Below are 27,973 nucleotides of genomic sequence, written 5' to 3' on the forward strand. Positions count from 1 at the left end.
GGGTTACCAGCTGTTGTTTTCAGATGATGGGATGTTCTCCCTGCCAGGTTTCAGGCACTTCACGTCTGTCTGTCTGTGTGTGTTTGTGTTTGTGTTGAAGGGATGCGTCAGGGCAACGACATCGGGACGACGTACCGCTCCGCCATCTACACCCTGAGCCAGCAGCAGCTGGAGGAGGCGCTGGCCTCCAGAGATGACTTCCAGAAGGTATGTGAGTTGGCGTTCTGTGGTCCGCACTCCCCCTCTTCAACCTCCTTCTTTTTCTTCACCCGTACTGTGTAATTGAACGATTTCCCAGCATTCCTCTGTGCTCTGCATCCACTGCGGATGAAAGGAGAGTCGTTGTCCTTCTGTGAAACCTTCACTGTCTTACTGTAACCATCTGACCGGAGTCCACACGCTAGTCTTTAACCATTAGGTTCTGGTTCCCGTGTGGACAATAACCAGTCCTGACAAGGTCAGTGTTAACACAAATGGTCCCAGAGAGGTGACAAAAACAGGTCCACACACACACACACACTCTGTCACATAAAAGATGTTCTCACACACTCTCCCTCTCTCACTCCTGCTGAGACTTCTGCACCACCATCCCACCAACGGGGCTTGTTGCCATGGAAACTGAAGGGGAAGAGGTTACTGTGTTCGACTGTTTTTTTTTTTCCTTTTTCCCTTCTATTCTGGTGAAGTATGGTCTTTGTGTTCTCTCTCTCTCTCTCTCTCTCGCTCTCTCACCCTGTTTCTCACACTCGTTAGCATCTCTTAGTTAGCCTGGTCCCTCTGTGGTTCCTGAGCCTGGTTCTGTGTAGAACATACAGTATCTGTGTCAGTAAATGGATGGCTTATAGGTTGAACTGTGCTTCATGCGCCCTCTGCTGGAGCACTCCGACCTTCCTACTCTGTCATGGTTCCCGGTGACGAGTCGTTTGGTTCTCTGTGAATGAACGTTAAATAAAAAGAGTCAGAACTACCAGCTTTGTTTTTATACGTTGGTAAAGAAGGTGAAACATCTGCCTGTAGAGAAGCAGCAGTTGGTGCTGTTTGTTTTTACTGCAGAGGCCTGTGGACACGGTGTGTGTGTGAGAGTGTGTGTGTGTCTTTATTAAAAGGCAGATGCTTTCATCCCTGATGGTCAGAGATGGACAGATGCTCAAAACACTTTCTATTAAACCATCAACAGTAGCTCAAAACACTTTCTATTAAACCATCAGCAGTAGAAGGATGGATGATGTATGGATGATGGATGGATGGATGGATGATGGATGGATGGATTGATGATGGATGGATGATGGTTGGATGAATGGATGATAGATGGATGGATGATGGATGGATGGATGATGGATGGAGGATGGATGGATGGATGGATGGACGGATGATGGATGGATGGATGGATGGATTGATGATGGATGGTTGATGGATGGATGATGGATGGATGGAGCTCTTTTCATCTAAAACCTCTCTAGGTTTTGTTGCCTCTCACATTTTTTGTCCACACCAGATTGCCTCCCCCTCCCGCTCCCATCTGTGTGTGTGTGTGTGTGTGTGTGTGTGTGTGTGTGTGTGAGCAGTTGGCCTATAGCAAACACACTCCATGCCAAACCATCTGGGCCTTAAATCTGTCCTCCACCAAAATCGCTTTACTTGCAAAAGTAACACACAAACACACACACACACACACACACACACACACGTTATGTTTTGGCTCATGTCTTCATCGTCAACTCTGTACGTGTTCTGCCTTTTATCTGTATCTCATTTCTAGTTCTTCTCAAACATGAACATTCGTGTGACCTGACAAGAAAATAGTCTTTTCTTACAGGGCACTCAACACTGCCCCCTACCAGCTGTATATATGAACTTAAACCTCTGTTAACATTCTGACTATGGAGAGAGGGAAGTCTGACAGATGATGTACTGCTGTGTAGTACTGTGATACTGGTACTGCTGTGTAGTACTGAGATACTGGTACTGCTGTGTAGTACTGTGGTACTGGTACTGCTGTGTAGTACTGCTGTGTAGTACTGTGGTGTAGTACTGTGGTGTAGTACTGTGGTGTATTTTATTTCAGTTTTCCTTGAAGGACGATGACGATTTGTTTACAAAGTAATGCTGCTGCGCTCTCTGTCTGTCTCTCTGTCTGTCTGTCTATCTATCTATCTGTCTGTCTATCTATCTATCTATCTATCTATCTATTTGTATATCTGTCTATCTATCTATCTGTCTGTCTATCTATCTATCTATCTATCTATTTGTATATCTGTCTATCTATCTATCTGTCTGTCTATCTATCTATCTGTCTGTCTGTCCATCTGTCCGTCTGCCCATCTGTTTCTCTGTCTGTCCATCTGGCCGTCTGTCCATCTGTCCGTCTGCCCATCTGTTTCTCTGTCTGTCCATCCGTCCGTCTTTCCAGCTGTCTCTCTTTCTGTCTCTCTGTCTGTCTGTCTCTCTGGCCGTCTGTCTGTCTGTCAGTCTGTCTGTCAGTGCCTCTGTGCCTGTGCACCTGCAGGTCAAGTAAATACCCTGTTAGAGTACACACAGTACTTTATTCACTAGTGTTAGACTGTATAATAACAAATAAGAACAGTACCACACCTGACCACAGGGAGGGGCCCTGGGAGCACCTGCGTCAGACACTGTGCTCCTCATTAACGTCACCTCCCACCTCCCCCACGGCCGTCTCACCCTCTCTGCTGCACCAACCGACCGTCGTGACTGTGGACGGAGCAGGAGGAGCAGGAGGAGGAGGAGGAGGAGGTTGATGAAGGCTGAAGGAGAAGGTGGAGGACGCAGTGTTTAATTCACTGTCAGGGTATCGACCCCACCACCTGCCCTCATGGTATTGTTCCCTCTGAGAGAGTGATGGAGGAAATTTGTCGAGTGTGTGTGTGTGTGTGTGTGTGTGTGTGTGAAAGTAGAGCAGCACTGCAGATAATTACCTTGCAGGCGCCTGACGGTTGTCTGCAGCATGAAAGGAGCCTCCCTTCTCTCCTCCCTTCTCTCCTCCCTTCTCTCCTCCTGCCTCCTACCCATCATTAGGGTGTGCACTGCATCTGAAACGGCAGATGGAAGTGGAAGTGTGTGTGTGTGTGTGTGTGTGTCTCCTTTATGTAATAGCCTGTGCTCCTCAGTGGGAGCAGGCACGGCTGCTAAAACAGAGTGTACTCATTGTTCTGGCATCACTCTCTTTTACTCCTCCTCCTCCTCCTCCTCCTCCTCCTGAAACACCTCTCCTGCTTCATTTTCACCTCCTGAATGTTCACGTTTCTCCTCCTGAACACCAAACACCTGCCCCCCCCTCTCTCCCTCCCACCTCCTCCTCCTGTTTCCCCCCTTCTTCCTGTCTTTATTCTTTGTTTGTCAAATCACCTCCGCGCCTCTTTCAACATGGACGACTCATTTTCTTATCAGCGTGCTCCACGTTTTCCCTGGGCTTTTGCTGAGCAGTGCAAGAATTTGCATTCCAAATGAACATCCACTTGATGTAAATGAAGGGATGTGAATGATGCTCACACAGCAGGATGTTGGAGGATGCCATTACACCAGCGTCGTGGAGAACGCAGCCATTTTAGGCTGTGGCACTGAGGGGGAAAACATAAAGCACGTGTCCCAGGTCTGGGCCGGACTATATCTGGTCAGACGTATGGATTTAGTCTATATAAATACAGAGGGCGTGTGGTTCCACCTGTTCCCCTGCAGGTGGTGATATACACACATGATAAAACCTTTTACATCATGAGTTTCACTCAAAGAGTTCTGTCTGCAGGAAGAAGTTCAGGAACCACAGAGAATCTAATTCACAACAAAGGTAAGGTGTGTAACTCTGTCCACTGGACCACAGTGCTGCACTTTGTGGATTGGCTGGAATGTTTGGGTGAATATAGCATGAAGCACCAGTGCATTGTGGGACGGGACTCCAAGTTGTTTTATATTTAAATGTTTATTAGAGTTCTCCCTCTTCCCCTCACTCAGCTCACCTCACTCACAGCTCTTTGTGCTACATTTCTGCCACCTAGTGGGTAATATATTTTCAGCCACTAACTGCAGCTGGAGGCTGGAGCGTGGATCCAGTCTGCGCTCTGACCTGAGTTCTCGGCCCGTTCGTGTCAGTTCAGACTCTGTACGTCTGGTACTTGTGTGCAGACTGTGACCAGACAGTGAACCAGGTGTTGGTGGGTCCTTGGTCTGGAGAACCTTTCAGCCCGGCAGCGTCACTGTCTGGAGCAGAACGCCTCTGAACCACCGTGTGGTTTTCTTTCTGCCTATCTTTTTTGTGCACATTTGAATAGAATGGAAACCTTGGGTTTGTGGGTAATGGCAGACATTTGAGTGGTGATGAAAAGAGAAGGAGAAGAAAGAGGAGAAAGAGCCGCTGGAGCAGGAGCAGCAGGTTGAAAGGCTCCTACACAGTAATGAGCTCCTCACACAAACCACTCCTATTGTTTAGGAGGTGCAGACGTTTACAAGGCTGTGGAGGAAGAAAGAAAAAAATGTGTCTCAAATGTATAAAATACATTTATAAAAGGTTTAAGAATGGATGGAAGGACAAGACGTTTTCATGTCTGCCTCAGAGGTGAATGAGACGGTCTGGTCCACCAAACATCTGAGGTTCAACTCACTCTTCAGGAACTTTTCTAAAACTTGAAATTCTTTTTATCAACTTTCTCTGGAATCCACACACGGTTTACATAGGAGTGAAGGCAACGTACAGACCTGTATAGAAGAGCAGCTGTGGGCACCACACCAACTGGTACACATCCCACATGGAGTAGAACCTCCTGTGGGGATCAGCAGTAAAATCAAACCTGTGTTTATTTTTAGAAGAAAAGAACTGAGCTCAAACAGCCAGCAGTCGTTTCACACGTCTGTGCCTCTAATAACAACAGTTAATTACTACAAGAAACTAAACTGACTAAACCTCACTGACGTAGGTCAGTGGAGGAGGAGGAGCGAAGAATGTCTCTCCTATTTGTTTGATATTTTTTATCCTGATCTGGAATTGTACCCACAACACTTTGGCTGTTAGCTCACTAGCTGGTTCAGCTAGGCGTTTATTTCTCCGTTCCCTCCTCCCTCCAGGTTCTGACGGGGGAGGGCTACGGTCCCATCACCACGGAGATCACGGAGGCCAAGCCTTTCTACTACGCAGAGGATTACCACCAGCAGTACCTCCACAAGAACCCCGATGGGTACTGTGGCCTGAAAGGCACGGGAGTCTCCTGTCCAATGGGATTGAAGAAGAGTGTGTAGTTCAGCACCAGCAGGCGAGGGACAGCTCCTCTGGTCAGTGGACTTCAGGGGTTGGACTGGGACACTGGTGCTGGATCTGGTTCTGGGGTTTATTTTTAAAGATGCACATTATTTTTATGTAACACTTCCCACTCTCTCTCTCTCTCTCTCTCTCTCTCTCTCAACATTTTTATATTAGCTTTTGTTTTAAACCTGTGTTTGTGGTCAGGTGTGGAGTTTGAAGTGTTTTCCTGGGAAGTGTCTCCACCTTGTGGCGTATAGCCAAACAGCAGCGTTGATAAAAATAGAGCTGTTAGCTGTTAACTGATAGCAAATAAAATCAAAGTACTAAAATAATAGCCAGTCCTGAGGAGTTTAAAACTACCTGTGTCGAGTACTTGCAAGTATTCACACCAACAGGGAGTGGGTTTTATTTATTTAAAGTTATATTCTGTGTGATGTTGATTTGATTAAATATTTCATCAGGTTTGTGATGTTGGAACTCAGGGGATTTAATCAAAGGATATAAAAACAATAATGTGTGAGTGTTTTGTGTTTTTTGTTTACTTATTATTATTATAATAATTATTATTATTAGTTTGTCTGGAGGCTTTAAATCTTTCAGTTCTATTTATTATTTATTTATCAGTGAGTCAGGTTTGACTGAGTCATGTATCACAGACCTACAGAGATACTGAACATGTGTCCAGTCCAGTAGACCATGAAATCTGGAGAACATTGACCGACTGTGAGGAGGATCAACATAAATCTTCACAGTTTTCCATCTTAAATACTTAAATACTTAAAAATAATCTTCATTACAAAATATGACAAAACTGCAGTAAACACTGCATTAAGACACAGTAGGTGTCTGTGTCACAGACTGGTCCTCGCCCCAGGGTTTGACCATTTTATATAAAACAGTTTTTAGACAATAATCACATCAAACACCTCCAATCCGTCTTCCTTTAAAAGCTGCGTTCTGTGCCCGTAGCTGCCTACGGTGCAACTGTTTAGTTAGGCTGCCACCCTGCGATTATTATGTGGAGTTACACCCAAACGTCACAATTTCCTGTTTTATCAAAACGTTTTTATCCGTGTTTTATTTTTAACAAAAAGAAAACATTTTAAAGCCATTTTTATAAAAAAAACTTAAATAAAACTGTTATTTTTGTGAATTATATATCCATCCATTTTATCCATTATATTCGTCTATATTAACCGTTAAGATTGTACTAAAAACTTTATTTCAAAAACGTTTTAGGATTCACAAAACAAACGAAAAAAAATGTCATACATTTGAAATAAAAAAAGTTTATAAAATGTATAGATACGGTATTTCTGACATTGAAATATGTTTAAAATTATAATTTCTTACACGATTTGTTAGAAATGTTAGATTCTTGTCTGCCTCAACTAATTAGATACGTGACACAAATTAATGACGGAACGGAAATGACGTACAAACAGAGTAAGTAAAATCACTCCGCTCGCTGTCGCCTGGAACAAAAAGTAAGTTCTTATTATGTTCTGTAAACAAAAATAATACTGTTCTATTGTGCGTAGAAACTACGTGTATACATATATTTAAACATATATATATATATATGTATTACATATGAACAGAAATGTTTCCACTCTGGCTGCAGTTTGACAACCGTTTAAATGTTATAAACAGAAACGCAAACAACTTCGACATCCCAACACTACCAGTTTATATTATCTGTCCCTGTGTGACGCATTTACTTCTGTGGTTTGACTTTTCCTGTTTTTTTTTTTTTTTTAGTTTTTTGGAAGTTGCACTCGGCTTTCTACTTTCTTCTTATTCCTTCCTTATAATCAGTTATTGTGTGTAGACCAGTAATACTTTGACTTTTCCTAGTACTTTTGCTCCCAGCCGATGGTAAATGATTGTGGTCCTGACTGGACCTTTGTGACCGGTCACTGTAGTGATGATGACTGATTGACTACTACAGTACACAGGTCCAGACCAGAGACTGTCTCGTCCGTCACTGCTCTGACTTTTGTTCTGTTCAGTTTTTTTTCTCTCCAATCAACCGAACACGACTGTCGTTGAGTCACTGTTTTTTACGAACGACATCAAAAAGTCCAGGCAGAAAGAAAACGTCAAACGTCGAACCTATTTGGTGAAAAGGACAAAGATCAGTGTCAGTGATCTGCTCTGTTTCCCTGTGGTCTGACCGACTGTGCGAGCACACGTCGCACCTTCCTGTAAACTGCAAAGCCGACCAGTGACTTAAAGACTTAGAAATATTGTTTGCTTTGTTGTTTGACTGTTTCCTGTCTTTTTCTGACATTTTGTGCGGAATTGTAGCCACTTGTTTATTAATTGTTGGCTTTAAGAAGAGCAAAACATTTGAATCACAGCTGTAATTATTCCAAACACCAACGTTGTCTGTCTTCTCTGTCCTGATGGACAGGTGACACAGCACCAGTCTTGTAATGCCCTTAGTTTTAGTTAAATATGACAAAAATACGACCATTATTATTATTATTATTATTATTATTATTATTATTATTATTATTATTATTATTATTATTATTATTACTGCACCTGAAGGTATTTTCCACAGGACGGTCTGAGATTCTCTGACAACAAATGGCCTGTAACAACCTGTGGTTCACCTTTAACTGTGGCAGAAACACGTGCAGTCTGTAGCACCACTGGAACCATGTCCTGAAAGAACCATCTCCTGAAAGAACCATGTCCTGAAAGAACGTTGTCCTGAAAGAACGTCCTTTGCTGCGTTGCTTCTCAACAGTTAATTCAAAAAACACTGAAATTCAAAAGGTTCGTTTTCACGACTGTGGCGTCCTCTCCCAGAGGCAGTGACATCAGTGCCATGTGGAATCCATCCATCGATAGACCACACTGTGCCAGAAGAGTCCAGCAGGGGGCAGGCTATTAGCTGTCCGAACCTGAGAAAACTGCTCAAAAATGAGCAGATCTGGTCTGTGATTGGCTCTTGCATTAACTGTCAATAATGTCTTGACTGAAAATTCAGCTGGTTTGTTTTTCCAATTGGTTTCAGTGGAAACTCTTAGCCCCTGCTGGCCAACTGTAGTAACGACACTAGAGGGAGATTCTCTGTTTCTTCAGACCATGACAAGATGGCAGGTTACTTTTGTAACATCGGGATCGCCACAATCCTTCCCCCAGAGGTTGTTGATATTGTTGTTGTGGTGGTGGTGACCCCTGGTGGACCAAAGTTGCACATCTGCAGTTTCTTCTGGATGAACTTTGGGCAGAAGGTGGCGACGTAGGCATCTTTGAACCCCGAGTTGCAGAAGCAGTAGACCAACGGGTCCAGCAGGCAGTCGCTGTACGACAGGACCATGAGGCTGTCGTAGACCTGGACCACGATGTCCTCCGCCTGCTGCCACTCCTTCAGCCTCACCGCAATCAACACGGCACGGGCAAAGGTGCTGGGCAGGAAGCAGATGGAGAAGACCACCACAACGGACAGGACCACCCACACCGCTCGCCTCAGTTTGACCTTTTCCCCAACCGTCTTCTTCCTCAGCCGGTTGACGATACGGAAGGTGCAGAAGACGAGGATGATGAAAGGGAAGATGATCTGGCCGAAGAAGACGATCTAGAAGAAACAAAGACGACAGGATTAGCATCAAGGTTGAGTCGCGGAGTCAGGTGACCAACAACACAGAAACTGAAGAACTCAAGATGTTCCTCCAACTAAACAGTACCCAAACAGTACCTCTCTGAAGGTATCCGTTATGTCGTGGGTCGGCGTCTCCACCTTTCGTCCGTGGCTGTTGCAGCACTCGAACGTCGTCACCATGGTGGGGATGGTGAGGGGCAGCAGCAGGACCCAGATGATGATGGAGATCTGGGGCGACTTCTTCAAGTTCTTGACAATGTTCCTTCTGCCGAGGTGGACCACGTTGAAGTACCGGTCCAGGGACAGGGTGATGAGGAAAGCGATGCTGGCTCCTCGGTTGAGGAACAGCATGAAGAGTAGCGTCTTACATACGGCCTTGTTGGAGCTGCGCCGCTCGCCGAGCTGGTAATGATAGGCCTTGGCAGGAAGGCAGGCCACCAACAGGAAGTCGGCCACCACGATATTGAAGAGGAAGATGCTTTTGTTCTTCCAGAACTTGAATCTAAAGAGGAAGAAAAAAGAAGAACTTAAGATGGTTCTGACCCCAACCCAAACCACAACTTTATCCTCATCTAGAAACCTCACAACACGTGTTTGTCTCAAATGCACTCGTGCATCAGTCGGACATCGATGGATATTCGGACGTCGTCTTCATATTCAGTTTATATCATCAGCGTAACGTCAGAGTGGAAAAACCCGAGGAGCGAGTTTCCAAAGTAAACGTTGCTGCTCGGCGTGAAGCCCCTCTTTGATCCTGTACAGATTATCAGGAGACCACGGAGTTCAAGTTCTCAGAGAAGAGAAGTTTCCAGAGAAGTTCCCGTCACCGTAGACGGACTCTGTTTATAATGAAGTGTTTCTGCAGCAAAGACAGTTGTTAAAATGGTATTTTCACAGCGTGCTGCTCCACATCCTCTGTTTGTGTGGAGGCAACTTTTCTGGGAAATATAAAAACACAAATGAAATATATATAAATATATATATGTTTCATTTGTATGATTTATATATATATATGTATGTTTGTATATATATATATATATACATATATTTCATTTGTGATGTTGTTGGTCCTACTGTATGATCAGAGAGATCATAACAGTCTGTGGTTTGGCTGCAGATCGGAACAGAAGCGGGCCAGGAACGGAGCCTCGATGACAACATGATCTGAACCAATCAGGCGGCGGACCAGAACGGCTGACTCATTTCTCCTCCTGTCTGCAGGTCAGTGCTTTACACCGTTGTCCTTCTCATCAAACACTTGTGTCGAGAAGCTGTGTGTAGATTAACGTGCTGTGGTCAGTGGTGTGAATCCACCGTGACACGGGTTAGGGTTGAACTGTCTGACTGGCTGACGGAGGGTCATGTGACAGAGACCAGGTGGAGGAGCAGGCCTCTGAAGTCTCTCTCCAACTTTATATAAATATGTATATATATACAGTAAATTATGATTCAGCCTGTAGGGGGCAGCAGTGAATCTCCCGTGTGCAGGGATCTGAATCACTGATGTAAACAGTTTTTATTTGGGGATTTTTATATTTATTTCCCGTCATGTTCTGGCAGCCATGTTTTGAAACCCTGGCTCCAGGCCCGACTGTTGGTCTAAACTTTATACAAACATGGTCCGTGAAATGTGAAGTGGAATTCTTCAGGGTTTAACAACGCAGACAGGTGTGAGACGGTTAAAGTCCAGTCGTTGGCTCGCTCCATCCAAACTGTCGACAGCGACGTGTAATCAACAGACAGCAGTCCGACCGTGGACCGACTGGACTGAATCGTCTCCTACGTGAGTGTTGGTGTCCAGGAGACCGAGGGTCAACACAGATCTGTGGACTTCCAGAGAAGCCAGATCCAAACAGGATGTTAGGAAGTTCTGCTCAGTTCTGAAGGTCTAATCTAAACACATCAGGCCGCGTTGCTCAATAGTTGTTGGACTGGAACCCACAACTGACTCCTCAGTGCAGCTCATATGAAGTTCAACATAAATTTAAATCACAGACTGAAACTATTTTACCTACTTTGGTTTAATGTTTTGATTAAATAGAAAAAAAATCAATAACATTTATATATAAGACCAATGCTATCACAAGTTATAACAGTTTTTTAATGAATGATGGTCTTTAACTATAACTGAATAGAAATATTTGACTAAAAACTAAAACATGATTAAAAACTTTAATAAAGGACATTTTATTTTACCATTTAAAGTTTTTTTTATGTTTTTAATGTAAAATTATAATAATTCTGCATGTTATATTTATTTATATTGTCTGCAATCCAGGAATGTTTTTTTTGATTCATTTCTTTTTTGTGGTTTGGACTAAACAAAAACATTTGAAAATCTTTTAATTCTTGCACAATCTTTTTTGCAGCAAACTTTTTTTATGTTGCATTTTTTTTTTATAGAAAATGTTACAAAAGAGATTTAGAAAACAAATAGTTCTGGTTCTACTAGAACAGCAGCGGTCTGAGGAGGTCAGAGTGAAAGTCCAACCAACAACAGAAGAAGAGTGAAGAATCATTAACAGGCAGGAAGTGGGATTAAAGTTTAGGATTAGGTTTTAAAGGAACACTGCCGTGTTTTTTTTCCTACCTGAAGATGAAGATGTAGAGCACGGACAGGTTGAGAGGCAGCCCCAGGACAAACTCCACGATCATCAACCAGGACAGCGCCTGGTAGGTGACCTGACTGGTCACATGGCAGTGGTCGATGGTATAATTGACCGACATATTCATCTGGTTGTCCATGACGACTGCTCTACCAGAAGATGAAGATGAAGAGAAGCAGATGATTGGAGGTCTTACCAGGCCGTGGAACCATCACCTCCTCAGACCGACGTCTCAGTCCTCGGACCTGGAGAACGGACTCTTCTCCCCCTGACTGTCAGAAAATCTGGAACGTTGTCAACACATGTGCTGAGAAGGAGGGGGGAGGGGGCACCGGGTCTCGGAGTGTGTGCGTGTGTGTTTGTGTGTGTGTGTGTGAGTCTAGTGAGAAGCTGCCTCTGATTCTCCACAGAGTGAGAACTTATACTGAGCTGGAGGTGTGGTCTGTGTGTGTGTGTGTGTGGGGGGGGTTCGTCTGACTGTGAAGTTCAGTGTGAAAATGCTGCTTTCAGTTAACTGCCCCCTCCCTCAGTGGATGGTGGGGGTCTGGCCCCCCGTCAGGATATGTCATAAGGAAAGTTAAAACAGGATTACTCATTACTTATCTCTCGGTCTCACCCTCCGACTGGAAACTGGCAGAAAGAGGTGTTTTCCTTGAGAACAGTCAGGTTGTGAAATTCCTCAGGTTGCTGTTCGTCCGACGGCTCGTCCTGTCAGCACACGCTCAGAGATTCAAGCGCAGCAAAATATCTTTACTCCCAGGTCTCCTGTTTCCTACACAGTCATTAGACAGAAATAAATATAAAGTTCAAACAAGTTAGAGTTGAAGACTGGTTCCTACAAACAGTTCTGCTTTTTTATTGGATTGGACAAATGTAAAAAAGTCACGCGTCACATTTTAGAGCCTTTTACATTGTTCTCTAATGGGTGCAGTACCAGTTTTGGCCACAGGTGGCTACATATTTTTAACTCTCAGATTTACGCTTGGCCCCAGTTCCAATAATCCGATGGTTATCACTGCTCTCATTATCGCCATGTTTTTATCACAGTCGACTTTTCTGCAGAACCTGTGGTGAGATAACCACCACTGGGTGGCGTGTTGGCAAGCTTGTTCATGTTGATTGAACCTTTTCCTCTGATGGAGTTCTTAACTTTTAAAATGGAAACTAAGTAAGAGCACGTTGTTCTTCTCTGAACGAGAGTTAAACCCTGACTTCAGGAGACGCCAGGAGAATTTGTGTGGTGAACTGAAGACCGTGGTTCCTGCCAGACCACCATCAAATCTGGAGGAACCTGAGATCCACCAGAGAAGAACCCTGGGGTTCCTCAGCTGAGCCGACTGACACTAGATGAGATCATAAGGAACGGATCCTCGAAACACCACCAAATACCTGGAGAGCTGATGAAACTGAAGTTCTTAACGCAGCCCGTGTCTCAACCCGTGTCTCAACTCGTGTCTCAACTCGTGTCTCAACTCGTTGCGTTGTCTGTTCCGAGTCTCGTCACAATCATTGCGACCACTCGTGTGTTTACCTTAAACCACAGGTTTAGAAACGTTTCCGTTAATGCTGTGCTGAAAACACTGACCGATGAGCGAGCACCACAGAGGGAGGTCAGTCAGTCAGAAAGTTCTAAGACAGACAGTCTGCACCTGACCTTTGACATCAGGCCACGACCTGTGCGTGTGTCTGTGAACCCCATCAGAACCATGTGTGTCCACTGGGGGCAGCTGAGAAGGAAGTGCACACAGACTAATGCCAATGATAAGAACACACTGTGGTGAAGGGCAGTGAAAAGAGGAATGAGCTGAGCGTGAGAACGTGGAACCCTTCAGATCGTTCTCATCCTTTTTTTTTCTTTTCTTTTTCTATTAACGGCTAATCTAAAGTTTTTAGATCTTTTTTTTTTCATTTCTGTGCATTTGAGCAACTGTCTGTGATGAAAGTGACTGCTTCTTTAGAATAAGGAACAACGTTGTTGCTGTTTTGTGACTACCCTTAAGCTACGTTGCTACATCTCAGCTAACTTTCTTTACGGCTTATCTGACGATAGCCTTTCTTGTGAATTGTTTTGGATTGACCTTCTGTGCTAACAAACCGTTAGAGTTCGGCTAACATTCAGCCATTTCCACACTTTCCTTCTGGCTAACAGTTAGAAGCTTTAGTTGATATCTCCGTGTTGTTGTGTTATTGTGTGACAGTTGTATATTTACTTCATGTCTGAACATGTTGCTGACGTTCACTGAAGCTCAGAATCATGATTTTTTTTTAAATAATTTTTTTAATTTAAGATACGTGCCTTTTAGTGTGTTTTCATCAGATTAGGTTGAGAAGAGGATTATAATCCACCGTCACATCTGTGATTTGTTTTGAAGGTTTCCTGTGGTCCTCTCCACTCTGTCACAGTCACTGATCGATATCACCACAGGAAACAGATAAGAAAGGTTTTTGGCTGTTATGTTTTTCTTTTTGACTAATTTTTATCTGTTTTTATCTACTCAACCTTTTTTTAAATAACAATTTTAACTGCTTTAAGCAGCAGTTTTAGCATCAGCAGCAGCAGCAGTGTTAGCATCAGCAGCAGCAGTGTTAGCAGCAGCAGCAGCAGTGTTAGCAAAAAAAACTTTTAATTTCTCAGGTTCTCGGGCCACAAAAAACGGCTTGGCGGGCCACATTTGTGCCCCGGGCCTTGAGTTTGACACGCATGCTTTAGAACATCTTAGAGAACCGTGAAGCAGAACTTATTGAAGTGATTGACCTCAGTGTCGGCAGGAAGTGCCCCAGGTACTGAGGTGTGACGTGACCCACAGCTTGATCACACACAGTCATCAAACTACAGACTCTGATTCTACTCCTTCCTGGTGATGATGTCATCATCACATGACTAGACACACGTACAGTACTGTTTTGTGTAGTTGTCAGGTAACACGATTCATGTCTAATGACGGTGACACGGTGTGATGCATTCTGGGACTTTTTTTTAGATGATGATTTACTGTAGATCTGTGGTGGAGAGAATGAGTGTTAGTGTTAGTGTAGTTTCAACTTCTACAGGGTCTGAAGACTGATCACCAATATGACCCAGACCGGGCCACGCCCCTTATATCTCTACATTTTTATTTATTTATTTAAGGTTTGTTTATTTAAGGTGAGCAAATGCTGGGGCAAAAAGAAGGCTTATATTTTAATACTACTGAATATTAAAACGCCAACAGGGGGCGCCAATTTCCAGATTTTTTTAATCTGACTAAATATTCCAAACATCAGAGACATTATTATTCTGAATAAATAAATGAAGAAAAAATCATTTAAATGATGCAGAAAGTTTTATTTTATTTTTCAGAAACTGAAAATTCTTAAATCCTTTTCAAAGTTATTTTTCAAACTGCATTCAAATAACAAGTGTAGAACAAATGAACTGGAAGTAGAATTAGTATATACAGTATGTACACACAGTATAAACAGTGTCTGTAAAAAAAATAATAATAACAATAATAAACAACCGGTGTCTGAAAAAAAAACCTGTGGATAAAACTCTGGATAAAAAATGGTGAAAAAAGAAGTCGTCATCATCTTCCTTCCTCCTCCTCCTCCTCCTTCTGTCCAAGCCAAGTAGAGAAGAAAACACTGTCGTACAGACAGGAACAGGGAAGAACCTGCTTCTGTAACAGCTCATTGTTTTATTAACATGTAAAGCAGTCTTTGTCACAAATTAATTTTATGGTGAAGCCAGGAAATAGAATATTTTATATTTGAAATACATAATGAATTTTATATTATAAATAGGCCAAAAATGAACTTTTCAAATGTTCACTGTAAATTTATCAAAAGTTCAAATTGACTTGATTTAAATTGTGATGTTTTATAACATCCACTGACTCTTGTCTGTTATGTCTGTATCTTATTGACCTGTTTGATCCTCTGGTCTCCCAGACAGCTGCCCCCTGGTGGTTAACCTATACATCCTTCTCTGCTCTCAGATTTTTTTTTTTAGCAAATTTCCGTCCCTTTTGCTGCAATTTTTTTATGATTAACATGTTTTTTTAATAGAAAGAAATGTCTGCTCTCTGGGGGCGGAGCCTGTCACAGGTAACGGTTCTAAGTTGGAGTCAAGACCAACTTTTGAAAAAAATCCAGACACTATCTTCTGTGACCCACCAGTGGGCCACAACCTAAATGTTGTACCACTAAAAAGTCACAGTACTCCATGTTCAAATATACATGAATACATTCTACAGGATGTTGAGGTACACGCAGTATCTCGGTGTAGTTTTCAGAGTACACGTTCCTTTCTGATTCCTCCTTTGTTGAAATACGTCCACCTTTACAGTCCAACCAACCAGCGTCCATCGCCCGTCGCACACTCTCCTCAGATGACGTTGTTGCGTGACGGTTTGCTCTGATTGGCTGTGGAGCTGTCCACCACTGGAGGACTTCCCTTCATCAGGCAGGGGAAGTAGTTGGAGATGTAGAGAGCTTTGAACTTGGTGCTGCAGAAGCAGTAGATGAGAGGGTCCAGCAGACAGTCCATGTAGGACAGAACCATCAGGCCGTCGAACGCCAGCGTGGCCTTGTCCTGCACGTAGGCGCTGGACTCCTGCACACGCACGATCAGCAGGACCATGCGGGCCAGGGTGCAGGGCAGGAAGCAGAGGGAGAAGACCACCACGACGGTGGTGACCAGGAACACCGCCCTCCTCAGCTTGGTCTTGTCCCCGATGGTCTTCTTGCGGAGGCGGTTGATGATGCGCACGGTGCAGTAGATGAGGATGACGAAGGGGATGAGGATCTGCGTGAAGAAGACCACCTCCCTCAGACTGTCCACCAGGTCCTGGAGAAATCAGACACAGAGGAGGTCAAACCTCAGGGTCACGTACAGGATGACGAACCCGGCACCAGCCAACACACCATTAACTCAGAGGACGTTGATGGTCCTCACGGCCTGGTCACTAGTCAGGCTTTTCTTTTCAATCATTTTATACCCAGTGATATTTGCCCACAGTTGTGCATCTGCCCTCATCAGGGTTTTCAGTCGTCAGTTTAATGATTTTGGAATAAATTTACACTGGACTCTCCATTTGGAATTGAACCCTAGACCTTCTACATGGCAGGCTGGAGGCTGCTCCACTGTAGGACTGTAGTACATGGTGTATGAATGCTGTGGTCTGTTGAAGAGTTTCTACCAAACCGTAGTTACTTTAAAGTCACAGTACTTGTGTGTACACAGTACTGTTTACTCTCTTGTACTTGTGTTGATTTAAAGACTTGTAGAATTGTTTCCTGATTCCTTTGCGTGGCAAACACTGAAAAAAAAACAAACCACTCAGTGTCCAATTGAGAACATACTGGGAGACGGTCCCTTAAGAGTCTCGAGCCAAACAAGTAGGTCAAACTGGTCTTTGTAGTCGAAAATAAACTTTGACGTTCCCATCATCAAGACGGCTCTGGAGTCAGAAGAAACTCTTTGGACTCAAACGACACTTTGTTTCTCAACAGAACCGCTCCACAGCTAGAACACCTAATACTTTAATACTACAGTAATACTTCTATGTAATGAGGCTGCAGTTTGAAGTTGTCAGAGTCAGGGCCTGGTTTTTCTCTACGGGCTTTATCTCCAAGTACTTCTGTCTTGGTACTTTTACTCAGTGCGACCAGGAACTGATCTTTGTTTTTGGACTCGTCTGACACATGTCTACAGTTTATAACTTCAAATGACTCATGAGGATTAAAAAATACCTTTGTGTCCTTGACCACACGTTTCTTATATAAAGCCCTAGACTATAAACTATAACCTTTGAAGTACTTTTGAAGTAACATCAGTTTTTCCTTGGTAAATATCAACTCTGACGTTTCTGGACTGTGGTTGATTTTAAATACGATTGGTATATTTATATCAGATTAGGATTGTTGCCAGCTTTGGTGTCTGAATCTGATTGGTCGTTGAGGACAGCGGTTTGATTCCTGTTCTGACAGGTCTTCATTCAGACGTCATGCAGAGATCTGAATCCAATCCAATCTGACACGGGGAGTGAGGCTGCCTGAAGGGGTCGCTATTTCCTCTTGGACCAAACAAAGATTAAGGAGCAGTCAATCAAATATCATTTCTCCTGATCCTGGAATCTGAAGTACGTGGAGAAAACACACTGGTGCTCATGAACGTGCTGGAACTTGTTGATTCCAGGAACTCAGTGGCTCGGTCAGAGGTGGGTCGAACATGGCTAACAATGCTAACAATGCTAACAATGCTACACCCTCGTGCATGTGTGTTGTTGACACACACCAGCTTCGACATGTCTCCACCTATAGAACGGCTGCTACAGAATTAGCTGCGGACACCAGCGCCTGTCTGAACACCACCCCGCTGGGTGTGGGCGTGGCCTGTTGGTCTCGGCACATCCACCAGGACCAGGACGCGGTTCTCAGACTAGGATCTGATGTATAGTGTTGGCGTCAGGCGTGGTTATTTACTCATGTAATTTGGATGTATGTAAACATGTCATTCAGTTTCTGTCCAGCAGGTGGAACTGTTGATGGAGCTGTTTTGCTTCAGTCAGTGGTTTAAATGCAGCTCTATTATTTAATCCTAATCTAATCCTGTGTCGTCAGCAAAACTATTTCTGCGGTAACAAACACTGATCCACGACCTATTTATAGAACAGAGCTCCACTGTTCCATACAGCCGTACACCTCCAACAACGGCCGACCACATTAAAACACAAACCACCATTTTGAAAACTTTACACCAATATTTTGTGAATTTACAAAAGTAAATCTCAAAATAAGTGACGCAGAGCTTGGATTTTTCTTTTGACTTAACAGTCGCATTACTGCCACCTGTTGGTCCTACCTTTTACTACTGCATGCTGCTAAGACGTTTAGCCATAACAGGTTATGGTAATGGTTTGGTATGAGATTCTGCAACATTTGTGTGTGTGTGTGTGTGTGTGTTAGAGTGTGTGTGTGAGAGAGAGTGTGTGTGAGCTGGAATGTCATGAACTCTCATTCCTCTGTAGCAGCCTGGATTCTCGTCTCCTTAAATCACATTAATTCTTTACATTAATAACTGTTTTTATTGCCGTCTGGTTGCATTCTCGTCTCCTTAAATCACATTAATTCAACTGTTTTTATTGCCGTCTGGTTGCCGAGGCGACCGAGAAGGTTTTTCTTGGACAAAAACTATCTGTGTGAATCGGTCAAAATAGTTTGGTGAGTTTTGTTTCAACAGTGGCCTGGATATCTGCTCAATCAGCAACATGTTGCCACATGATCACAGCAGAACCAATCCCAGCTGAAGGAACCTCGACCCACAGGGAAGTCGGTCCCGAGCAGCTGAAGAGGAGTTCTGGAGTTTGTTCTGTTCCTCACCGAGACAGAACCACCTTATCAGAATCTCACTCTGGGTCTTCGTGGGCTTTACCTTTATCAGGGTGGCGTCTTCCTCATTCCTGTGGCTGTTGCAGCACTCGAAGGTCTTGAGCATGGTGGGGATGGTGAGGGGGAGGAGCAGCAGCCAGATGATGATGGAGATCTGAGGAGACTTCTTCAGCACCCTCAGGAGGTTCTTCTTGCCCGGGTGGACCACGTTAAAGTATCGGTCGATGGACGTGACGGTGAGGAAGGCGATGCTAGCTCCGCGGTTGAGGAACAGCATGAAGAGCATGGCTTTGCAGACCACGTCGTTGCCGCTCCTCCTCTCGCCCTGGATGAAGTTGTGGGCCTTGATGGGCATGCAGAAGAGCAGCAGGATGTCGGCCAGCACCAGGTTGAACAGGAAGATGTTGTTGGTGTTGGACTTCCAGAACTTCAGCTTGAATATGAAGAGGTGCAGGACGGAGGCGTTGAGGGGCAGGGCCAGGACGAAGATCAGGATCATCACGGCGGCGTAGAAGTGGTACAGAGTCCTGTGAGTGACCAGGCAGTCCTCGATCTTCTGCAAAGTGTTGTTGATCATTTTCAAACGGCTGAAACTCTTTCCTCAGACTCAGCACTGATGAGGAAATCACTCCACACTCTGAGGAGAAAAGAAAAGAAAACCAAAGCCTGACAAACCAGTTCCCTCAGTTTTAGTCCTTTCACCGGTTCTCACTCCCTCAGAAACACAGTCTCTCTGTCTTTACAGTCCACTCAGGGTCAGTAATCCTGTCAGTGTGCAGAGTGGGACAGAAATCACTCAGCTTCGTACTTCTGGCTCCTCCTCGCTGCCTGAGGAGTTGAGTCACAGCTGCTCTTCCAGCCTGGGACCAATGAGGATCAGACCAGAGCTGAGACGCAGCCTGTCAGTCTTCACATGCAAATGAGCAGAAAGTGTTCAGTGAAGGAGAAACTTCACACTAACCCTACAGTTCAACAAATGAACGTTGGCTGGAGATCTGCTGAAACCAGATAGATATGAAGGAAAGCTCGTCCAAGTATAAAGTACAAAATTCAATTATTTATATTAAAATATATATATAAAAAAAATCTCATATATTCCAGGAGTGAAGTCTTTCTGTGGGTTTGTTTTGGCTAACCTTTATCATGTTTCAGACAAACCTGGATTCCAAAAAGTAGTTTCTGGACAAAAGTTGATGAATTTTGATAAATTGTTTCGTCGACGTTGTTGTTTCTGAGGTTGTTGTTCGACTGACTTTTCATTAGTAAAAACTCAAATCTATACACTGTCACTGACACCACTGTCCCATGAGCCTCCTGTGAACCATGTGGTCTCACTGGTCTGTCCAGACATCTGGTACTTCCTGTCACAAACTATAGAATGAACCGCGGCCGTCGCTCCGAGGCTTTTCACTGTCGTATTCCAGGCGCTGTCACTACGACCACTGTGTGATGGTTCTGGTGAGCAGCAGCTCTGTGAGGTTCAGCTCTGTGAGGTTCAGCTCTGTGAGGTTCAGATCTATGATCTCCTCACAGACGTGCTGGTGAGCAGCAGCTCTGTGAGGTTCAGCTCTGTGAGGTTCAGCTCTGGGGAGTGGACGTTGACAGATTTACGTTGGACTTCGCCGATGTCTTCTACTATGTAAGGACAAGTCCCATAAGTGAGTGTGGAATGTTGAGTCCTGAGGGAGGTGGCCTGTAGAGGGGGCTGCAGCTGAAGCCCCCAGGCCCCAGGGCCTCAGATTTAACCCCGTCTTCCTCTGGCGGCTGCAGTGAACCACAAACAAGTCCAGACGAAACATTCAGACTTTTTGTTTCCCAAACTATTTCCAGTGTAGAGACGAGGACGTGACCCCGGTCCACGTGGAGTTAACGATTCACTTTACGAAGATCGGGTCTGTCCCAGTTAGCCCAGTTAGCCTAGTTAGCCCAGTTAGCCTAGTTAGCCTAGTTAGCTTTTTGTTTATTTTTAGCTGTCGTCCGGGAGTTTGGAGCTTATCTTCAGAAAACCATTGTTAGAAACTGGTAAATGTTCTGTTGTCTTGGTTCTGTTGTCTTGGTTCTGTTGTCTTGGTTCTGTTGTCTTGGTTCTGTTGTCTTGGTTCTATTGTGTTGGTTCTGTTCTGCAATGGAATTCTTTCTCTGACCTCATGGAAAAATTGAAATGATTTCTTTTCAGAGAAAATAAAATGTAACTAATTTCCACAACATATCGTTGTCTGAAATGGAAAAGTACTGTGAACAGGATGTGATGTCACTTCTCTTCCCCGGTCACAGATATTGGTTTTCTGTTTTACACAACTTTGATGAAATCAGTCGTTTCTCAGACTTGACCTTATCAGGTGACAACCCCCCCCCCCACCCCTCACCCCTCACCCCCGTCAGCCTTGGTAACTGCTTTGTTTTTCTACATTTATTAGCAGTAACATTTAGGAACACATCATAATTATTCATGGTCAAAATATGTAACTTTTTTAGGAAGCATTTCCAGAATGAAGTAAACGTTTTACATCACAATTAGTCACATGGTCACCATGGTGGTGAAAAAAAACTCATTATACAGATCTGTTCCAGGATCTGTTCCAGGATCTGTTCCAGGATCTGTTCCAGGATCTGTTCCAGGATCTGAAGTCCTTCTTGGACCATCTTTTCTCTTCTTCCATCGACTTCCTGTCTTTGTCTTTTGACCTGAACTGAATGAACACTCCTAACTGTTAAATTTAACAGCCCCCCCCGCCCCCTCCACCCATTCTATGTAACACCTGATCTTCTGATAAAGACTCTGGTTTTATTGGTCTTTAAAGAGTTTAACGACAGCACAGTCAACTTGAACTCTGACCTGACGACGATGAGTCAGTCACTGTATTTTCCCAGAACTTTCTGGTGACCGCTCACCTGTCACCAATCACTGACTACCAGTCACTTTGCAGTAACTCTTCGACCAGTCATTTCATGTTCTGTGGGTTCTTCCCACATGACTCAGCGATTGTGTCAGTGTTTCAAAGGTTCCAATTCATTTTCCATTGAAGTGGATGAAGGTTGACTCAGAGGTGACACGGAGCGATGACACAGGTGGAGGTCAGGACTGGGATGGAGCCCCTGAGGTGACCAACGTCACGTAGACCACAGGTTAATGGACAGGAGACAGTGGTGGTCTGTGTGGACATGTATCACATGACCAGTATCACATGACCAACCCAGTATGATGGTTCATTTTTCTCTGGAACCCTGCACTAAATGAAACAGGGCCCTGTGTCCATTTATGGACTCCAGGACGGCAGCGTGAAGCCTTCAAACCACTGACCTTTCAAACTGTCAGGCACAGTCAGGAGTTTGGCCTCAGTTTGTCTGAGCTGCTGCAGTAGAAGTCCAACAAAGACTGAGGACTTGTCCAGACTGGTGGACTCCTCAGAGCCTGTGTGAGCCACAGTCAAACTGAAGGAAATGAGGGGAAAGTTCAGCCTGGACCCTCCGCCCTTCATGGACTACCGTCTGGTGTCACCACGTCTGTGTACTGTACGGCTGGACGTGTCCACGTCCCGCTGCTGCCCCTCGGCTCTCCACCAATCAGGAAGTAGTTGTTGGTTTATGGAGAGCGGACGACCACGTCCAGACCTTGAACAACTTCATCTCCAACACCTTCTCTTCCCATGCATTCCAGGACGACAAGCCGAGCGACGGGAGCAGGAAGATAAACCAGACTTCCTGTCCGTCCTGTTTGTTATGAATCCCAGATTCTGGGGACGTGGACCGGTGATGTGGTCCAAACTGGACTGGACTGAAACTCACCTCAGTCTGGAGTCAGAACCAGGTCCAGGTTTGACCTTTGTTCAGTTTTCTTTGGCAAAACGTTGCTTTGACCTTTGTTCAGTTTTCTTTGGCAAAATGTCTCTGCATGAGACGGCGTTGCTTCACACTGGCGTCCCATGACATCACAGTGTTGCACAACAGCCATTGGATTGCAGCGCAGAGGCCGGGGGGGGGGGGGGGGGGGGCATTGTGTGGCATTGACCAACTATACTACAGTTAATTGACCTTTGACTCCTTGAAAAAGGTGTGTCACCACGACGACTCCACACAGACTTGATCACTGGGTGAAAAATCTGTCTGAAATCACTGACTCGACAGTGGATGAAAAACCTGCAGAGCTGGTACTGCCAGTCTACACACACACACACACACACACACACACACATGCACAGTCACGTAGACAAAAACAAAAGATTAACTCTTCAGTTCAAACATCTGCTGAGCTCAGATCAAGATATTTTCAGACCTAAGTTTAAAGGAACAACTTAACAACGGCTCAGAATAACTCAGACTGTTTCACTCGTCCTAACTTTGGGATGTTTTTGAATATCTGTGTGTGTGTGTGTGTGTGTGTGTGTGTGTACCCATTTCCTGGTCCATGTCTGAGGTCTACTGTTCTGGACCCCAGACTCTGTCACCAGCATGAAAACCAACTTTTTTTTTTTGTCACCAGTACTAGGTTCCCAGAACTGTTGAAGTGTTTGTCCCGTGGAGTGACGGGAACCGTTAGCCTGAAGCTGCTTCCTTCTAGAAAAGATCGTGGACGGTTGAGATGTAGAAATGTCCCAGAGACGCGGTGGTGTAATTCTGTACAAATACTTACAAACGTTTGAGTAAACATGAGTCACACACACACACACGTGTTTGTGTGTTTATGTTTCTTCCTGAGGACCTGGTCTGGTAAGACCCTGGCTCTTCCAGAACCTGAGGTCCGTCACAGGAGAGTAAACCTGGTCCAGGTCCAGGTCCAGGTCCCTTTTGGGGGAAAAAAAGTACAACTAGAAGGAACATGACAGAATGTTCTGTTCCTCTTTGGCTTCTTGCAAAAGCTGAGAGGAAACTCCACAGTGTCATCTACTGGTCAGTCTATGTATTGCACCAGTATCAATGAAAAGAGAAAATTATTCTCTCAGGAAAAAAAAAGTAACAGCAGAGTGAGCTTCATGCATTTTCCATCAATCTACTGAATAACAAAAATAATGGGAATATTTAAATATGACAGAAAATCGGAAATGAAGTAATATTTTATTGGAATAACTCTTTACATTTCTATAAATGTTTGGAAAATACCAGATGGATCTTATTTAGTTTAACAAAACAAAACAGAAAACTCTTTAAAATCAAGGTAAAACGAGAGAAAATAGACGCCAATAAATGGATATATGCTGCCCTCTACTGGACATATATCATGTTTCCACTAGGAAAAGGAGTTAAAACAGCTCAGACTCGTTGTTAGAAATGACAGTGAACATCAGTAACCAGATTATTGAACGGACTCTTGACTTCACCACTGTGTTAAACACTGTTTTTTACTCCGTGTGAAAAAAAGTCACCTGTAAAGAAGTGACGTTTCTCCAGCGCCTCCTGTTCACGTCTTGAAGGACACAGTCAGTCAGGTGTGTAATTCACCACTAAGTGGTTTTTAAGCACCTGGGCAATAATTGATGAGCTGAGACAAAAGCCGGTGTCGGAGCTCCGTCTGACCTCATTACGTCTTCATGTGGCGCAAGTGGATACGAGTCCACCGTCCAGGCCTGAGGATGGACGCACACGTCCATTTGGACCTTATTTATATATACTGTATATATATATATATATATGAGGCAGTACTGTGCAGAAGTTTTAGGCAGGTATACACATGTACTACAGTATCTCTGTACTTTTTCATGGCGTTTTTTTCCCGTGGTTTGAAGTTGTTGAGAAGAATCAGAGGTCATTATCAAACTGCAGAAGGCGTGGCTCTTTTTAGATAGAACAAAGTCTGGGTTGCGGACCACAGGGTGGGCCGTGGGTCCACTGTTTTGCCCTGTGGGGTTTCCAGCTTTCTGGTTCTGTTCGGACAGAGCCAATCTTTATATCAAAAAAGTGATTTATTTTGAATAATTCATTTGTCAATTTTGATTTTGTTCTAATCACTGTTTTCTTTTCTTTTTAACGAAGGTCCTGACCAGAGACACGGTGACCAGGACCAGATCTTGTTTCCGGACTAGACATAAGTTTTTGGCACCAACACCGTCGTCCAACTTTCCCTGAGACATCAGAATAAATGTTTGAATAAATCCCGGCTCCCAGGCCAGACAGAGCGACTGGAGAACCGGTGCCATCATCAATAAACCATCAGTACCGATATGAAACTGAGGACTGTGACATCATCGATCTGTGAAGGTGACTCTTTAATATTTCAACACAACATAAAGTATTAATAAATGTCACTCAAACACAGGTTTTAAATCAAGAAAGAATGAAAATTATTTTAAGAAATTTTAAGAAAAAAATTCTTAGTGGCACAAGTTTTGTTAATCTATAAAATTATTTGTAAAACAAATGTACTAAATGTACTAAAACATTTTTTTATTTTTCCAACATTTCATCAAAACCGTATGAGGAACCAGTTGATCAGGATAACCTTCATGTGACCTCTGAGCTGGTCTCAGATCAGTTCACCTGGTGTCTCAAACACTGACTGATGAATGGAGGATCCTTCAGGCCCCAGAACAGGGACTCAAACTTTTCTCCACCCTCTGATTTCTTCTTCAGCTCTTCCTCAGTTCTCCGGCTGCTCGTCTTCTCCGACTGACCCGGGACCAGCTGATTGGTCAGCCTCTGAAGCTCCTGGAGAACCTTCTTAACATCCAGTGTGTGCTGCGAGGCCTTTCGAGTGGCTCTGTTGAACGGGAACGTCCGTATGAAGTCTCCGACTCTGACCGGAGGAACGTGTTGTTCCCTCAGTCCCGTGGTTCTGTCTGAAGGAGCCTCGGTCTCCATACTGCTGTAAATCAAGGACAAAGTTGGTTTTATATTTTGTGACTTCAACACCCTCCACGACCTGTGACTAAATCTGTAACCTACAGGTCGTACCTGTTGATCCTGGGAAGCTTCCAGGTCAGACGGGAGGGTTCGAATCCCGGCCTCCTCCTCTGTTGGAGATCAGGTGTCCTGTAGGAAATGTCTGTGTCTCCTGAGATCTTCAGCGCCGCTCCAGTTTCACAGGTGTCATGATGTGTAACCTCAGACCTGTGACGACACCTGTCGCCCCTCAGCCACGGAGCCAGACCTGCCCCACCGTGGCTGTTAACTGCCGACACGTTTGACCTTGAACCGGGGCCCGGTATCAGGTTCAGGGTCTTGTCTGGTTGAGTTCTGGAGGATGAGGATGTCACAACGTTGTGGGTTCTGTTTAAGTCAACAGGGGGCAGCAGACGTGGTCGAGGAAGTGGTCCAGGTCCCAGACGCTGGTCTGTTCCTGTCATCTTCTGACATTTGGTGCCTGGATATTTTGAAAGGATCGGTACTGAAGCCCCGGGACGTCGGTACTGTCGGTTCTGATAGGCTCTCTGTCGTAAACTGTCCGATGCGGAGTAGTTCATCAAATCAATCAGATCGCTAACGAGTGCTTTCTTCACCACGAAGTCGGCCTGACAGTCCAAGGTCAACGCAGGACTGTAGTTGACCTCCAGCAGCCACGGTTTGAACCTACCATCAATCAGGACATCAAAACCAAACAGCTCCACACAGTTGGCACACAAGGGGACAGAGGGGGCGATGGTGAGCAGCGTCAGAGTCACAATGTTGTTGATTCTCTGCCACAGAAGAAGCTCGTTCACGTCCTGACTCTGGAGGAAGTGCCTGAACCTGTTCATGGTCCACTTACACCCTGGTCCCACCCGCTCCTTGTAGGCCGTGTAGAAGGGGCCCAGTTTGTTGATGCTGGTGTTGGTGAGGTGAGCGTACAGGTTCCGCAGAGACGACAGGTCGTACTTCTCGGTGGCAAAACGCACCAAACCCTCCTGGTGGATGTAGACCGTCAGCGGGTGGAAGCTCTTCACACACACGTAGATCCTCAGGTCGAACTTGTAGCCCGAGACCAGCAGAGGGTCGCTGATGTACCTCTGCAGGATGACGGGACCGTCGTAGACCAGGTCCTTCAGGTCCTGGAAGATGAAGATCCCTCGTCCTCTGGACAGATCCACGGGTTTACATATCCAGTAGGCCGACCGTTCTCTGCTCAGGTGCAGGTTCTCGTGTTCTGCCAGAAAGCGGGTGTAGTCGTTGGGGAGGATGAAGGCGGTTGGACTGAAGTCGTAGAGAGAAGATCCGCACGTGGCTCTCATTCGCCTCAAGTTTCGAACCAGGAAGTCCTTCAGGGACAAGAAGCAGGAGTTCAAATGAGCCTCATGTCAAACAAACATCTGAGAGAACACAAGAGCAAACACAAGAACCCAGGACTGAACCTCACGACCTGGTCGTGACAGTCTGGAGGTTCTGACGTCCACATCAGGGTCTGACTGACGTCACCTTGCGTGTGATGCCAACAGTTTTGGGATGGTGGTTGAGGCGTTGCCACGGCAGCAGGTTACGATATTCTAAGCTGCTGAACGTGGAACCACGCCAGTACAGGTTCCAGTCCTGATCCTCATGGTCCTGGCTGTCGTACTCCTCCCACCCTCGCTCCAGGAGAACCTCCCGGACCAGCTCTGGGCCTCGGTCGTGGAGTCTGAAGACCAAGGCCGCGGCCATGTGGCGTCTGGACGCAGCAGACAGAGGAGGTGATGACGATCCCGGATGGACAACCATCAGTGACCAACAGGGGGAGCTGAAGATTAAAATGGACTTTTGTAATGAACAGGAAAATTAAAAAAGTTTTTGTTCAGTAGAACAGAGTAGAAGACAAATATTTAATTCTAAAGTCTGACTCCTCCTGAACACTGGAGAGTTTTACCTTCTCCTCACGGTCCAGTCAGAGTTTCTGTTCCTCAGCTCCTCTCTCTCTCTCTCTCTCTCTCTCTCTCTCTCTACTGTTGTGTTGACCGTCAGCTGGTTTCCTTGGCTCCTCCTACTGACCAAACCTGAACACACACACACGTGTGTCTGTGCCAGCCTGATTGTTCTCCACTAAAGGAATGTATGCCTTGGATTTAAGGTGCGTATACACACACACACACACACACACACCCACAGATCGTGTTTTCTAGTTTAAAATTCTGTTCTTTAAATGTTATTCATCAGTGGTCAGTCAGATGGAGGTGGAGTCGATGGTCGTGTGTGTTTGAAATGAAACAATCCACAGGTTTGTCTTTCACTTTTATTAAATCACAGAAGGGG

The 27,973-nt window shown here is 44.8% G+C and overlaps 4 protein-coding genes across 8 annotated transcripts in view; 1 reads left to right on the forward strand and 3 right to left on the reverse strand.

The window, feature by feature from the left end:
- Window positions 1-5,769, forward strand: part of msraa (methionine sulfoxide reductase Aa) — a 17,242-nt gene extending 11,473 nt beyond the window's left edge. For 3 of the 4 annotated variants that reach the window (XM_008313528.3, XM_017033557.1, XM_008313530.3), the window contains exons 5-6: window positions 101-207; window positions 5,077-5,769. In XM_008313528.3, coding sequence (XP_008311750.1) covers window positions 101-207; window positions 5,077-5,247 — 278 coding nt within the window. In that variant the 3' untranslated portion in view covers window positions 5,248-5,769. Of the gene's footprint in view, window positions 1-100; window positions 208-3,763; window positions 3,806-5,076 lie in introns of all 4 variants that reach the window. The other variant, XM_025056793.1, reaches the window with a different exon arrangement.
- Window positions 5,770-6,972: 1,203 nt separating this feature from the next.
- LOC103381260 (12-(S)-hydroxy-5,8,10,14-eicosatetraenoic acid receptor) lies at window positions 6,973-13,958 on the reverse strand. The gene is made up of 3 exons (XM_008313526.3): window positions 11,458-13,958; window positions 8,964-9,369; window positions 6,973-8,843 (listed from the first exon to the last, which is right to left on the reverse strand). The coding sequence occupies exons 1-3, from the start codon at window positions 11,610-11,612 to the stop codon at window positions 8,367-8,369; spliced, it is 1,038 nt and encodes a 345-aa protein (XP_008311748.1). The 5' UTR covers window positions 11,613-13,958; the 3' UTR covers window positions 6,973-8,366.
- Window positions 13,959-14,978: 1,020 nt separating this feature from the next.
- On the reverse strand, window positions 14,979-19,819 carry gpr31 (G protein-coupled receptor 31). Its single transcript, XM_008313527.3, has 2 exons — window positions 18,888-19,819; window positions 14,979-16,301 (listed from the first exon to the last, which is right to left on the reverse strand). Exons 1-2 carry the CDS (start codon window positions 19,419-19,421, stop codon window positions 15,840-15,842), a joined length of 996 nt encoding a protein of 331 aa, XP_008311749.1. The 5' UTR covers window positions 19,422-19,819; the 3' UTR covers window positions 14,979-15,839.
- Window positions 19,820-25,052: 5,233 nt separating this feature from the next.
- ttll2 (tubulin tyrosine ligase-like family, member 2) lies at window positions 25,053-27,790 on the reverse strand. Of its 2 annotated transcripts, XM_025056752.1 has the most exons (4): window positions 27,591-27,790; window positions 27,167-27,464; window positions 25,730-27,009; window positions 25,053-25,637 (listed from the first exon to the last, which is right to left on the reverse strand). In XM_025056752.1, the coding sequence occupies exons 2-4, from the start codon at window positions 27,443-27,445 to the stop codon at window positions 25,307-25,309; spliced, it is 1,890 nt and encodes a 629-aa protein (XP_024912520.1). In that variant the 5' UTR covers window positions 27,446-27,464; window positions 27,591-27,790; the 3' UTR covers window positions 25,053-25,306. The 2 variants fall into 2 exon arrangements, with proteins under 2 accessions (XP_024912520.1, XP_024912519.1); XM_025056751.1 differs by having other exon boundaries at window positions 27,167-27,790.
- Between the last annotated feature and the right edge of the window lie 183 nt (window positions 27,791-27,973).

This window comes from Cynoglossus semilaevis, chromosome 7 (genome assembly GCF_000523025.1).
Source record: "Cynoglossus semilaevis isolate Cse_v1.0 chromosome 7, Cse_v1.0, whole genome shotgun sequence".
Classification (NCBI taxonomy): domain Eukaryota; kingdom Metazoa; phylum Chordata; class Actinopteri; order Pleuronectiformes; family Cynoglossidae; genus Cynoglossus; species Cynoglossus semilaevis.